At 42.3% G+C, this 12161-nt stretch overlaps 1 protein-coding gene and 1 long non-coding RNA gene across 4 annotated transcripts in view; one reads left to right on the top strand and one right to left on the bottom strand.

The window, feature by feature from the left end:
- LOC116335735 (glutamate receptor 1-like) overlaps positions 1-12161 on the top strand; it is a 95541-nt gene that overhangs the window by 23661 nt on the left and 59719 nt on the right. The window contains exon 2 of the mRNA XM_039618381.1: positions 4548-4787. Within this exon, the coding sequence (XP_039474315.1) occupies positions 4548-4787 (240 nt within the window). The remainder of the gene's footprint in view (positions 1-4547; positions 4788-12161) is intronic.
- On the bottom strand, positions 5061-9406 carry LOC120442263. Of its 3 annotated transcripts, none has more exons than XR_005614604.1 (3): positions 9103-9406; positions 6740-8684; positions 5061-6416 (listed from the first exon to the last, which is right to left on the bottom strand). It is a non-coding gene; the product is annotated as an uncharacterized LOC120442263 (long non-coding RNA). The 3 variants fall into 3 exon arrangements; XR_005614603.1 differs by having other exon boundaries at positions 6599-8684; XR_005614602.1 differs by having other exon boundaries at positions 5061-8684.

The raw sequence follows: 12161 nt of genomic DNA on the forward strand, positions 1-12161 counted from the left end.
CAATGATGGTGAGTTAAGCCATGTGTTTGAGTATTTGGGTATGTACGCAACGTGAAGTTGTTGACTTTGATATAGCTGGAAAGGTATTAGCTGATTCAAGCTTGCTGTTAAAATCAACTTAGTAATAGAAAAGTCATAAATTGCACAAAATAACACATTTTTCCAAATGATTTTCAAGTGCGATTAAAATCATCCGAGCTGGACAATTTTATGAAAATCGTTACAACTCATGTTTAACTAAAACCTGCACGTTATGCACCGTAGTCTCACCAAAATCCTGTCACACATCACTGATCTCCTCTCAATCATCAGAGGAACTGAATCGTTTTGGAAATAAAGGCTAACTTAACTTTATTAGTGAAACTATTTAGTAACTTCACTGAGTCATCAGTCACATCGTGATGTAAGTTAAACCTCTGTGGTGTGATTAATATGCTCAGAAGAACAAAGAGCTCTCAGATTTTCAAACCTAGATGTTAGCAGCTTCTTTGCATTGTATATTCTCAAACTGGATCATTGTCTATATTTAAAAAAATAGACTGAAACAGCAAAACTCACGTAAAAAAAATGTGAGAAATAACACTGAACACTGCATCTGTCCCATCTGACATAAAGGCAGCATCAACATTAAGGCCAAAAACAGGGAATGTGCCTGGCTCTGCCAAGTTTAAAGAATCTGACTGCCAGCATGTCTTCACGCCAGTATTCAACACTCTGTAGGCTGATTTTTAATCCCTAGAAAGCTGAAATTTTAAAAAGATTGTTGTGTTGCTGTCCATTTAATCTGAAATCATTGACCGGGTCAAGAAAGAGTCTCACGTTTGACATTTGTCTTGATTACTTACAAAAGGAAAAATAGTTAAACTGACAACAACCACAGTTGGTATTTTATGCAACAGTTTATAAAAGGCAATATAGAACTCTTTAAAAAAGAATATTTATACATTTAAAGAGACAAAATATGACATGAATTTTGAATCATTATGGAAATAAAAACAGCACAGACTGAGCTCATTAAATCAACAAAGACAGCCATTTATGTAATGCTACATAAATTAGAAACCACGTCATTGGCTAATCCCATAGGTTAAACATCTGGACCCCCATCATGTTGGCTTTAATCTAAACACAGCTAACTACAAAGCTTCCCAAGGCTCGCAGCATCTGTCGACTCTGTGCTGCCCGACACCCTCTGATGAAGGACCCGCCTGTCGTCCCAGTTGGACAGCAGCGCTAATGCTAAGAGACAGATACCTCGTTAGCAGTGATAGCATTTGCCTGAGGGTAAACATCTATTGTTAGCATGATAGCATGGCCCCACAGGGGATGGTTATTTCCAGTGTGAGTCTGCTAAGGGTAGATGGTTTTGCTGCTAGCATGTTACCGCTGGCCTCAGGGATCTGCACCAAGGACACACACACATTCACAAAGAAAGTAGACGAGGACATCTGTCAGCACATATGTGTCTGATCTAATACTGATTCATTGATTAGCAGTTTGGTAGCTATTTAGCAAATTTAGAACCAAAAAAACAGATGAATAAGTACCTTTCAGCAGTTTGATTTTAAAACTGCAAAAAGTGGATTCTTTTTTGCATTTTGGTCAGTCTGTGGACCATTTATTAAGAAGTTTTCTCTGGAGCAACAAAAGCATATTGAATCAACAGCTCCATGGCTGGAAGAAAAACTGAAGAACCTATCAATTAACATTTGTTCTCTGAATTTGAATGCATCAGAATAGCTTTAGTTCCAGTGTGGGTGGGTGAGAACCCCTGGAGATTTAACCATATTTGCATTATATCTGTAAATGTATAGAAATTACACAAGCTTATAGGTCAATTACTGCCAAAAGAGGGGTTGATGTTTCGCTAACCTGACGCACCAGATGTTTGTTATGCAGAACCATCTGGAAGGTCATCATCGGAAAATGTTTAGAAAAAGGCAAACACTAAAAAATAGGTTACTGAATTACAAACAGATGTCTTTTGCCGTGTATGAACTTTTGAACTCTCACTGTTTTTAACTTTGACACATGACATCAATGAAACACTACTAGAGGAACTAGCATGGCAACAAAGTTCAGCTCAAACTCAAACAGTAGATCTGCCGAATGCTGTAGCCCCTAATCAACTGATAGGTCAGATGATTTCCTTTTACACTTGGAGATGTCCGATGTCATACAGGGTTCAATATTTATGCATTGAGTCTCTGGGTCTCACTCAGTGTCAGCTCCATAGACAAAAGCCTTTAATGATTAAATGCTCTCCAGCTCTGACAAACAGTCATGTCAGGAAGAAAGCTTTAAGTTAACAACCATCACACCTAAAGCACCTCTATAGCTACCAATGTAGGAAGACCACGTACTGGGTACAAGTGCCTAGCTTGAAGTTGAGTGTACTGGCAGTTATGCTATGGGAATGAGCCAAAACATTAAAATAAGTGACAAGTGAATAGCATTGAGCTTCTTGCAGACCTAACTTAGATTGTAAATCTGCTGAGTTACACGCCCTTTTTGCAGCAGCACTCCCCGATGGCAGTGGTCTCTCTTCCGATTAGTGTCCAAAGCCTTCCAACGCCCCAGATTCCAATCAAATCAGGCCTCAAAGGGATGCATATGAACAAGCCTGACCTGCGGAGGCCATCAAAGATCCACCACCAAGCTGGTACCAAAGGGGTCATGATGCATTCACAGTTTTGTGCAGTCTGTACCTTTGCAGATCAGGACTGATCTGGCAGCATAGAGAGGGGGTGTTACAAAACATTGGCACAGGTGGTTTTAATATTGCTGTTCACTGGTTTAGATGCCTCCTTCTTTCCTTCTTTCCTCTTAGGTTTCACTTATTTTAGCCTAAATGGGGATTTTTCTGGGTGATGACACACAAATATGGACATGTTTTCATTCAGTCTAAATCCGGGAGGACCACAAAATGAGCCAGTGATTTACAGAATGACTTTTGGTGCCTCAGCAGTGAGTATTATTTTGTCTTAAGACTTAATCCCTGACTGTGAAGGATCTCAGAGTAATTTGATTAGAGCCATTGTGTGTATGGGGATTTAGCATGTGGGAGCGCTTTGTGTGAAACAGGAAGCTGCTCTTCATCAGCTACACAGCGGCAGATAAGTCAGCAGCAGAGATGACGTCTGTTTACCATGAAGATAAGGACAGTTTATCATCTGTTAGCTTATTACCACATGGAGATTGGACTGTTCTGTGTTGATGGGGGGAAGAAAACCCACTGGAAGCGCCGATAAACAATGAAAAGCATTATATATGGCAGAGTTCAGCATATTCAGAAGTGTGCATGTTTGTCTGAAGAAGACTTTGTTAAAAATGCCAAAGGTAGGCGACCCGAATGTGACAAGATAACGCTAAGAGGGAAAAAAAGCTGTCACGTTTTTGCACCATTAAATCAAAATGAAGCACAGTGTGACTGAGGAGTCATAATAAAGTGTGCGAGCTAGATTTTACTCATGGATTGTTTGCTGACCTGGATTTGTGGACAACTGGAGCTTAAAAACAAGACAGACAATGAGACAAATGGCATTGTTAGAGAGAGAGAGAAAGGGCGAGAGAAAGAAGAGACGCCAGGAAGAGAACAGGAGGTGAACGAGAGGGATGGAGGGACTCCTAGTGACAGAGGATGGAGGCAGGTGACGAGGTTTTTACTGTTGATGTCAGGCTGGCTTGCAAACAGCCGGGGAACTCACAGGTCACAGGAAGGTAGGCATGACTATGAGCACCGGCGCCCTGTAACCTCCGGCCGCAGGCACGGAAGAAAAAATGAAACAGATGTGGGACGAGAGAGACAGCTGGCCTTTAAAGGGACACTTCACCCCAAAACACTCCCGTCTGTAGTGTTTTTCATTCACTTCTGTTTATTCTGGATTGTTTTGATGTGAGATGCCCAGTTTGTCAGAGATGTCTGTCTTCTCTTGAATTTAATTGAACTAAATGGAACTCGCCTTGTGGGACGAAAATTAAAAATGGCAGCGTTGGTGTCTCTTTCCTGAAATCGTGACCCAGTAAGCAAAAAAAAAAAAACTCCACAAACCTTCAGGAGCAGCGTCGTATTAGAAGGTTTTTCCTTCTGCTGAGAAACGTTTCTGTTTCTACGTCTAACAAAAGACTCGTGGCTGTGACCATGTGACAGGATGTAAACATTATTTATTTCCTCTGATGTTAGCTAGCAACACAGTTTCTTTGTTGTTGTAGTTGATGATGTAAATAATGGAATAATGGCCTGTTTTATTTTTGAGTAAATGTGTCAGAAAAGACACAAATGCTGGGGCAGTGAGGCACTTAGGATAACCATAAGAGTCTAATAATTAATATTCAGCAACATAAAGGAATGACAGGATCACTTGTGACTGACTATTCTGCAGGAAATCTACATCCCAACTTATCATGTAACTACAAACCCCTTTACGCATACGCCAGTAGTTGTTGGGATTTGTTAGTTATGCTCCAAATGGCAGACGGACCAAAGCATTTAAAAATGATCTAAATACACATTAATGAAACCCTCTTGTTCTGTGTTTCTGTCCCAGTCTGCTCACAGTTCTCTAAGGGCGTGTACGCCATCATGGGTCTGTATGACCGGCGGACGGTCAACATGCTGATGTCCTTCTGTGGCTCTCTGCACGTCTGCTTCGTCACGCCGTCCTTCCCCGTGCAGACCAACAACCAGTTCGTCCTGCAGCTGCGGCCCCAGCTGCAGGAGCCTCTCATGGCCCTGCTGGAGCACTTCTACTGGACCAGGTTCGTCTACATGTACAGCTCCGACTCAGGTGAGGACGCCAGCATGCAGCACAAATGGGTTCTCTGTATCAATCTTCGTTTTGGAGTGGCAGTTCAGCAAGCAGTGCAACATTACTCCTGAGCAAAGTGTGTGGCTCTGAGGAGGGGGCGGGGTTAAAGAGCGTGTGTTTGTTCGTTCTTGATGTTCTCAGATTTTTTAGTCTGAGTGGAGAACTGAAAGTAAGAGAAGCACATAGATTTAGAAATCAATTATTCTGATATTAACGTGATGCTCTTGGTGGGTATAAAAACAAAGATAGATATCTGGAAGATTATTTTATTTTATTACAAAACCAAAGCTTTAGAAATGACAAACAATGATTTACGGTAACATTGCAGTAAGTCTGAAGTTTTCTCATGTCAGCAAACAGAAAAAGGGGCAAATATGTCTGATCGGTCTGACAGTGAAGCGTTCAGGTTCAGCACATCCAGGATAAAGAAATGGTAAAATGGCCTGTATTTATATAGCGCCTTAACAGTCCTTAAAGACCCCAAAGCGCTTTCCATATCCAGTCATCCACCCATTCACACACACATTCACACACTGGAGAAAAAAGAAGAAGCTGGTTGTAAACTCGATGAATTAACGCAGACCTTATCGTTCTGACCAATCGCAAACACGGACGCTGGCAGCAGATTTTATAAAAGATCAAACTGCGATATTAGGAAAATATGTGAAACAGCAAACAACAGTGAAAGCAGCAGCGTGTGAGCGTGCGTGATGAGGAAAGTGTTGTACGGTGTTTTATTTTTAACAGTCAGGAAGGAAAGAGCTCGGTGTGCTCGATGAAAGCTAACAGGCTAATCGCTTTCACGGCGCTATCATCGAGGCACGCGGCGCTCTGGCTGTAATTACAGATGTGTATTCCAGTAAATCAGCGTGTCGCTCCGATGGCTTCTTCTGATGTGTGGCACAGTTTCACGCTCCGCCTTCCAGCTGCAGCCGCATGCTGTTTTAGGAGATCACTGCAGCTGCTTGCAGCCTCGTCCTCAGGCTCTGTATTCATACGGACAAAACTTTAGATCCTCTGAAACTGTAGACGTGACAATAGTGAACAACATCTGCCACGTGTGCAACTTCAGCTGATCATAACGAGCTGCACAAAAAGGACACGTCTCTGTGGCTGACTTCAGGCTGCTGAATATGAACTCAGTGCCTCAGTGCTTATCTGACTACTGAAAGATTCACTTGTGCAGACACAAACTTTGGATTGTGAGCTGAACTTTACCTCAAGCTCTTTGAATTAAGCAAACAACATCCTTTGGAGAATTGACCAAAAAAGGGCTGTTAGCTCGGTCGGCCTCCCTCCCCCCTGAGCCGGCCGAGTGTCTCCCTGCGGCCGTGATCTGTTATAGTCCATTTGGCAGTCGGCAGCAGACTGTCTAATCTTATTGCCTTTTTTACATCTACCCGGGAAGTGTTATTGGAAGTCTATGTGGTGTAATAGTGCATGGCTGTCTGCCTCGGCAGTGCAGTCTGTCTGATGTTATTGCTCCTCGACATCTGCTGAGGACACTGGCTGTCTGTTGGAGGCAGAGGGGCTTTCCTGAGGCCGAGCGCCTCCAGCTCAGCTCTGATTTACGTCCACTCAGCGTCTGCACAAACAGGAGGGTCCCTGCTGGGGATGAAATGGAACAGTCAATAAACAGTCAGGCTTCAGTCAGACTGCAGTAATAGTTTAAGTAGTTAGAAATAAAAACTATTTTAAGAAATCCGAATTCACTCCTTCATATGTTTTTGACTTCAGGCTCAATTATTTACTATTTAGAAATGTGTGAAAAAGAAATGAATCAGACTGACAATTCTTCCAGTTGCAGTATTCAGTCCTTCAAAGTATCTGAAACAAATGACTTAACCAGCCTTTTCCATAAAATACAGAACGCAGATTTAAATATTACAAAGCCCTGCGACAGACCCGGACCTGTACAGGGTCTACCCCACCTTTCACTCCATGCCAGCTGGGATAAGCTCCACCCCTCCCCAACCATGACAACCCTGAATTAAAAAAGCAGAAGAAAATGGATGGCTAAGCAGCAGTGGACTGAAATGGTTCTGAATAATTCAAATTCATGCCACAGAAAGAGAAACGTTAGAGAGGAAAAGTTGGACTTTATGTTATAAGAAATCTGGACTAAGGTAAAGACTGAATTTAAAAAGTTGGACTGGAGTAAAGTCATCTGAAAAACTGGAATGACCTTTCACATGAGAGGAAAAAACTGAAGTGAATGTTTTGGGGGTGAAATCTAATTCAGATAGTGCTGAGTGAAGGTTTGATTTGATGTAATTTGAAGAAAGAGTGAGGAAGAAAACCAGACTAAAGTTTACTGTGAGGAATACTGAAGTCGAATTTCAAAGAGGAAAGTCTGAATAAACTGTTTTCACTTTTTCATGATGAAAACTCCAAAGTTTGACTTCAGTGAAATTTAGCAGCTTCTGTGTGAGCGCGCTCTCCTTCTCCCTATTTTCCTGCCTCATTCGTTTCCTCTTCCTTTCCTCTCGTCTTTCTTGTTACTTCTCGTTACTCTGTCTCTTCTTCTGTTCCTCCTCTCTGTACTTTCAGCTTGTACCTCTCAGTAAATGCAGTGTTGAGTGCCTATTTTCTGCCTGGCTGCTGTTGGACGACTCACAGCAACAGGCTCAGCTCTGCCTATTTAATGTGTGTGTGTGTGTGTGTGTGTGTGTGTGTGTGTGTGTACACTACAAACACATGTGTACGACTTCACTAACCCCACCATTTATTACATACATGAACTTGCCAGCGTGTTCTAACCTTATTTCACACACCGGCAGATAAAAAGTTATCAAACCTGACTCATCCCATAATTGTCTCTCTGTGTTGTTGCCATGGATACAGACTTACAGATGTGAGAGGCTGCTGAAAACAGAGTAGTTACAGTGAAGTGTTTTCAGCCCTCCGTCATTTCATCCTGCTCTGAGTCCTGCCCGCCTCATCTCCTTTCACCTTTTCCTCCTTCTGTCCGACATTTCCTGTCCTTCCATGTTGTAAAGGTTTTTTTTCACTCTGATTTGAGGGATTTTTAGGAATGTTTTCTTTGTCTCTGTCGAGGATCTGAAGATGTTTTCACTTTTTTCTAGTGAGGAAAACCACAAAAATCTATGAGCTGTAGCTCTGCAGAGTCTGTCCTGCACTCCTCCCATTTAGACAAATTTCCACCCGCACTCGCTGGTGAAGGACCAATCACAGCCGCTGATCTCATACAGGGCTGGTTTGATTTGATGACTGCATGTAACCATACACAGTAGAATGTTATTTACTCAGTTAGTTTGGTACAGCATGAGTGAACATGTTTTAAATGTCTGAGAGAACTTCAATAAGCTGATCAGAGTAAACGCTGCTGAGACTGTGGAGAAGAAAGATTCACGACTGCACAGCTGTCCGTCCTTCTTTGTTCCATCCAGCAGCTTCATTTCTCCTCCAGCAGAACATTTGAGTCAGTTTCTTTTTATCTGATCCCTGTTGATAGTTTCTAAACACACAGACTTAGTTCTGTTAAATATTGTTTCACTGTTAGATTATACAGATACTAAGTACTTTTTCTGATAAGTCAAAAACAGAGCGCCAGCTAAACTGGAAGAAGTTGACTGGGTCCTCTCACTCAGACCATTTTTTTCCTGTGGGCTCATTCTGAACTGCGGTAGGTAAAAATCCTTGACCTGAGACAATAAACGTTTGCTCCCCTGTGTTCTCTGAACTGTCCAGAGGATTGAGAAAGCTTTTACATGTTCCTTTCATCTTGTGCTGCTTCTTGTTTCTTTTCGTTTTCTCATCTTCTTGCTCACCAACGACGAGGTTGAAGTGGGCAGCGCAGAGCTTCGTCCACTTATTAAAAGAGAAAAAAAAGCTGGACATATGGACGGGCAGCAGCTGTAAAGGAAATAAACCAGGGAGAGGAAATGAGCAGCCTCTGTGTAATTGAACATGAAACAGTGTGTGTGTGTGTGTCTTTGACATAACTGTTGCCGCATCGCCAGTTTAATATCTAACACACACACACACACACACAGATATGTGCACTTTCATGCACCAGCACACACATTACAGGCCGAGGCAGCAGACAAAGAGAGCGCTGCTTCTTCTTCTCTGCTGGAGTAAAAATAAGTGTTTTTATGACAGTTTTTTTTTGGCTTTATCTACTTTTGCAAACTGAGAGAGAGAGACGAGCGCAGAGAGTTCAGACTGTGACAGCCAACAAATGTTAACACTTGGTAGTGAGCACCAAGCAGACAGTAATGCTGAGTCATGCAGTCGCATTTATTCTTAAACTAAAATATTTCTGTCTTACTTCCTGTTGTTTCCTCAGAGTGGAGCAGCTGTTAGCACAGTGTTGACCTCGAGTTAGCCTTCCAGTTTTGTTGGTTTGTGTTAGCTAAGACTTGTTTGACATAGCCAGACTGCAGAACTTCATCATTCATGTGATCGTGTATTTATGCTCCAGAGCATAGCCAGTATTTGTGGCTCTTTGGTCGGCTCGATTTTTGAAGCCTAGCGCGTTGCACCGCAGCCACCAGACCTGGGTTGGAGACAGGAGCGTACAATCGTGTCGGTTTATAACAACATACAGATGTTGCAGTCGTTTGAAAACTAAAGACTTCTTCTCTGTATCAGCTCTTATTATCTGCCAGGATTGTCTGAGTGGCGCCAGCTATTGTTCAGGAGAATACTGCACCTTAATTTTGCGTGTCAGTACAAGGGAGTGTGTGATGATGGGAGGGCGGGTGTTTTATCCCTGGATTGGGTCAGTTTTTGCTCGTTCCCTCTCTCTCCTTTGTTTTTTTCTATTCCTGAGTTTTTCTTCTGAAATATCTGGTTTTCCTTTCCTCGTATTTTCTCCCCTCATCTTTCTCCATCATCTGGTTTTATTCATTCTGTCCTCATCTTTACTTCCTGTTTATCACTTGTTTAGAGGTAAATGATATGCAGGCGTCATATTATGAAAAGAGCAGATTAGAGTCTATAATTTAAAAAATCTTTATGCCTGTTTTTATCCCTCCTTTCTTTTGCTCTTTTATTTGAGTCTTCTGTCTCTCACTGCTGTTCTCTCTCCATCCTCAGTGTTAGTGACTGACACTTGGCCTGTCAACGTGGGTGTCTTGCTTGGCTGTATGTCTAATTGAAGGTTGTACATTATCATTAACACACTTGACTTGCTGAGCTGAGCCTGTGCAGCAGCTGTAAACACTGACAGCGTATGGGCTTTAATGAGCAGCTACCTTTCAGAGGAGATGCATAATTTCTGTCAGATAGTAGCAATTATGGTCAGCGTATCTGCCAATGTCCATTTTTACCCCTTTCCTGCTTTGCACCAGGCCACAGGAATAACGCATCCCTATGAGGAAGTAGTGAAGTGAAAGAAGCGTTTGGATCCTTTATTTAAGTAAAAGAGGCAAGAACACAATAGGAAGGCTCTTTGACAGCACTGATTCTGCAGGAAGCTATGAATTATTTCAGTATTAATACTGATACATTGATGTGTTGGCAGGAATTTACTGTTTCCTGAAGTAGAACAGGCTGGTATTGATTTTGTAGCCTTGTTTGTGACTCTTGGATGTCTCCAGTTGTTGGTCTGTTGTTGGCTGTCAGTAGTAAGCCTGACTCCGGGCCCTGGTTGGCCCCTTGCTTGTCATTCATTTGTTGGCCTGATATTAACTCATGTTGGGTTTAAAATGTATATATATTTTTTTATTGTTCAGCCTTGGTTTGCCTAATATTTTCCCTTGGTGGTGCCTTTGTAATCCTCAGTTGGCCTGGTATTGTTTATTGGTATCTTAGGTCACCAGTTAACCTGGTGTTATTCCACTGGTCCAGTGCTTTCCATCTTGGATGATTATCTAAAGGTGTAGCCGAAGCTATGATGAAATCATTTATGGGATCAAGAGGCATGGAAGTGATGCCAACAGCAGGGATTTAGTCCCATGCAAACTAAGCATAAAGTGTGATTGATGGATGGATTTATTCATGTTTGTCATGACATGTGTAAGATCAATAATCTTCCTCTGGAAGATAATTTGTATTTCTGTTTCTTTTTTTTTTTCCATGCCTGAAACTTTGAGTGTCTTGCAGTTTGAGTCAGTTTAAATCGGTTATTTGATTTATAAGACTTTTATTCTGAAAGTATGTAGGTGTGTAAAAATATTCTTGGGAAAGTGTTGGTGTTTACTTTGCAGAACCTAGTTTGAAAGCAATTAAAACTGACATTATCTCACCTGCTGGAGTCAAAGAGGACTAGAGAAGTTTTGGAGCTCAGCACTTGATCTTCATCCATCAGCCGTTAGCACTGAATTGCCTTTTGTCCCCATGTTGAAACTAATGTTCCCATGTATCACACACACACACACACACACACACACAGAAAGAGAGAGAGAGAGTCTGCTGATCGCAACGATGTCTAATCTTCTGCTCTGAGTGTGAGACACTGAGGTAATAACGCTGGAGGAGGTGTTGCTGCGCACGCGTCACAGTATCTTTGAAGTCTCTTTTTCAGTGTGTCTCTCTCTGCTCTTTGAAGTCTATCTGAATTCTGCTGACTTGTCTTTTGAACACTGTGTGTGTGTGTGTGTGTGTGTGTGTGTGTGTGTGTGTGTGTGTGTGTGTGTGTGTGTGTGTGTGTGTGTGTGTGTGCGTGCGTGCGTGCGTGCGTGCGTGTGTACTGTAAAATGCTGATGTGATCACTCTGCGGGTTGACTCATTGCTTTTTTAAACACAGAGCAGATAACTCCCCGTTAGGTTGTAAAAACACACTACAAGACATTTGAAGATGCACTAATTGAGAATTTGAATCATTTTATTTTTGCCAGCTGAGAAGCAGAGAAGCGACGAAAGCAGGGCGGGTGAGTAAGCAGGAACGGGGTCACTGGTAGGAAAAGTGCAGCGATATAGAAAAGGTTTTGATTCTTTTGAGCAGGATAACCAGCACAGTGATCTAATACCTTTCCCTCCATTTGAAAAGGGGATGCTAGCTTCACATCGAATATACCCCAGAGCATTTTTCACACATGCACTGCAGCCCTGCGCTGGGTTCACTGCTACAGTGAGACTGTACAGTAGCTGCTCTTTCACCTGCCAGCCTCCTAGTGCAGTAGTCCTGAGTGCTGCCTCCTCCACTCTCTATCCAGGCAGCTCCCTCACCTTAACCACAGTTGATTAGAACTGGATCATTTCCTGCTTTGTGCTGTGGGCAAAATCACAGGCTTGTTCTCCTGAAATTGTTCTATACTTTCAAGACCCTGAAAGGTTTAAAAGGGATGTTGAAAAAGTAGGTCACGAGGCAGAAATAGGTGCAAAAACATTTAGTAGCAAGCTGTGGCAAACATTCAATCCACTATACTTATGGCTGTGAGCATC

This window comes from Oreochromis aureus, linkage group 10, assembly GCF_013358895.1.
Source record: "Oreochromis aureus strain Israel breed Guangdong linkage group 10, ZZ_aureus, whole genome shotgun sequence".
NCBI lineage: Eukaryota > Metazoa > Chordata > Actinopteri > Cichliformes > Cichlidae > Oreochromis > Oreochromis aureus.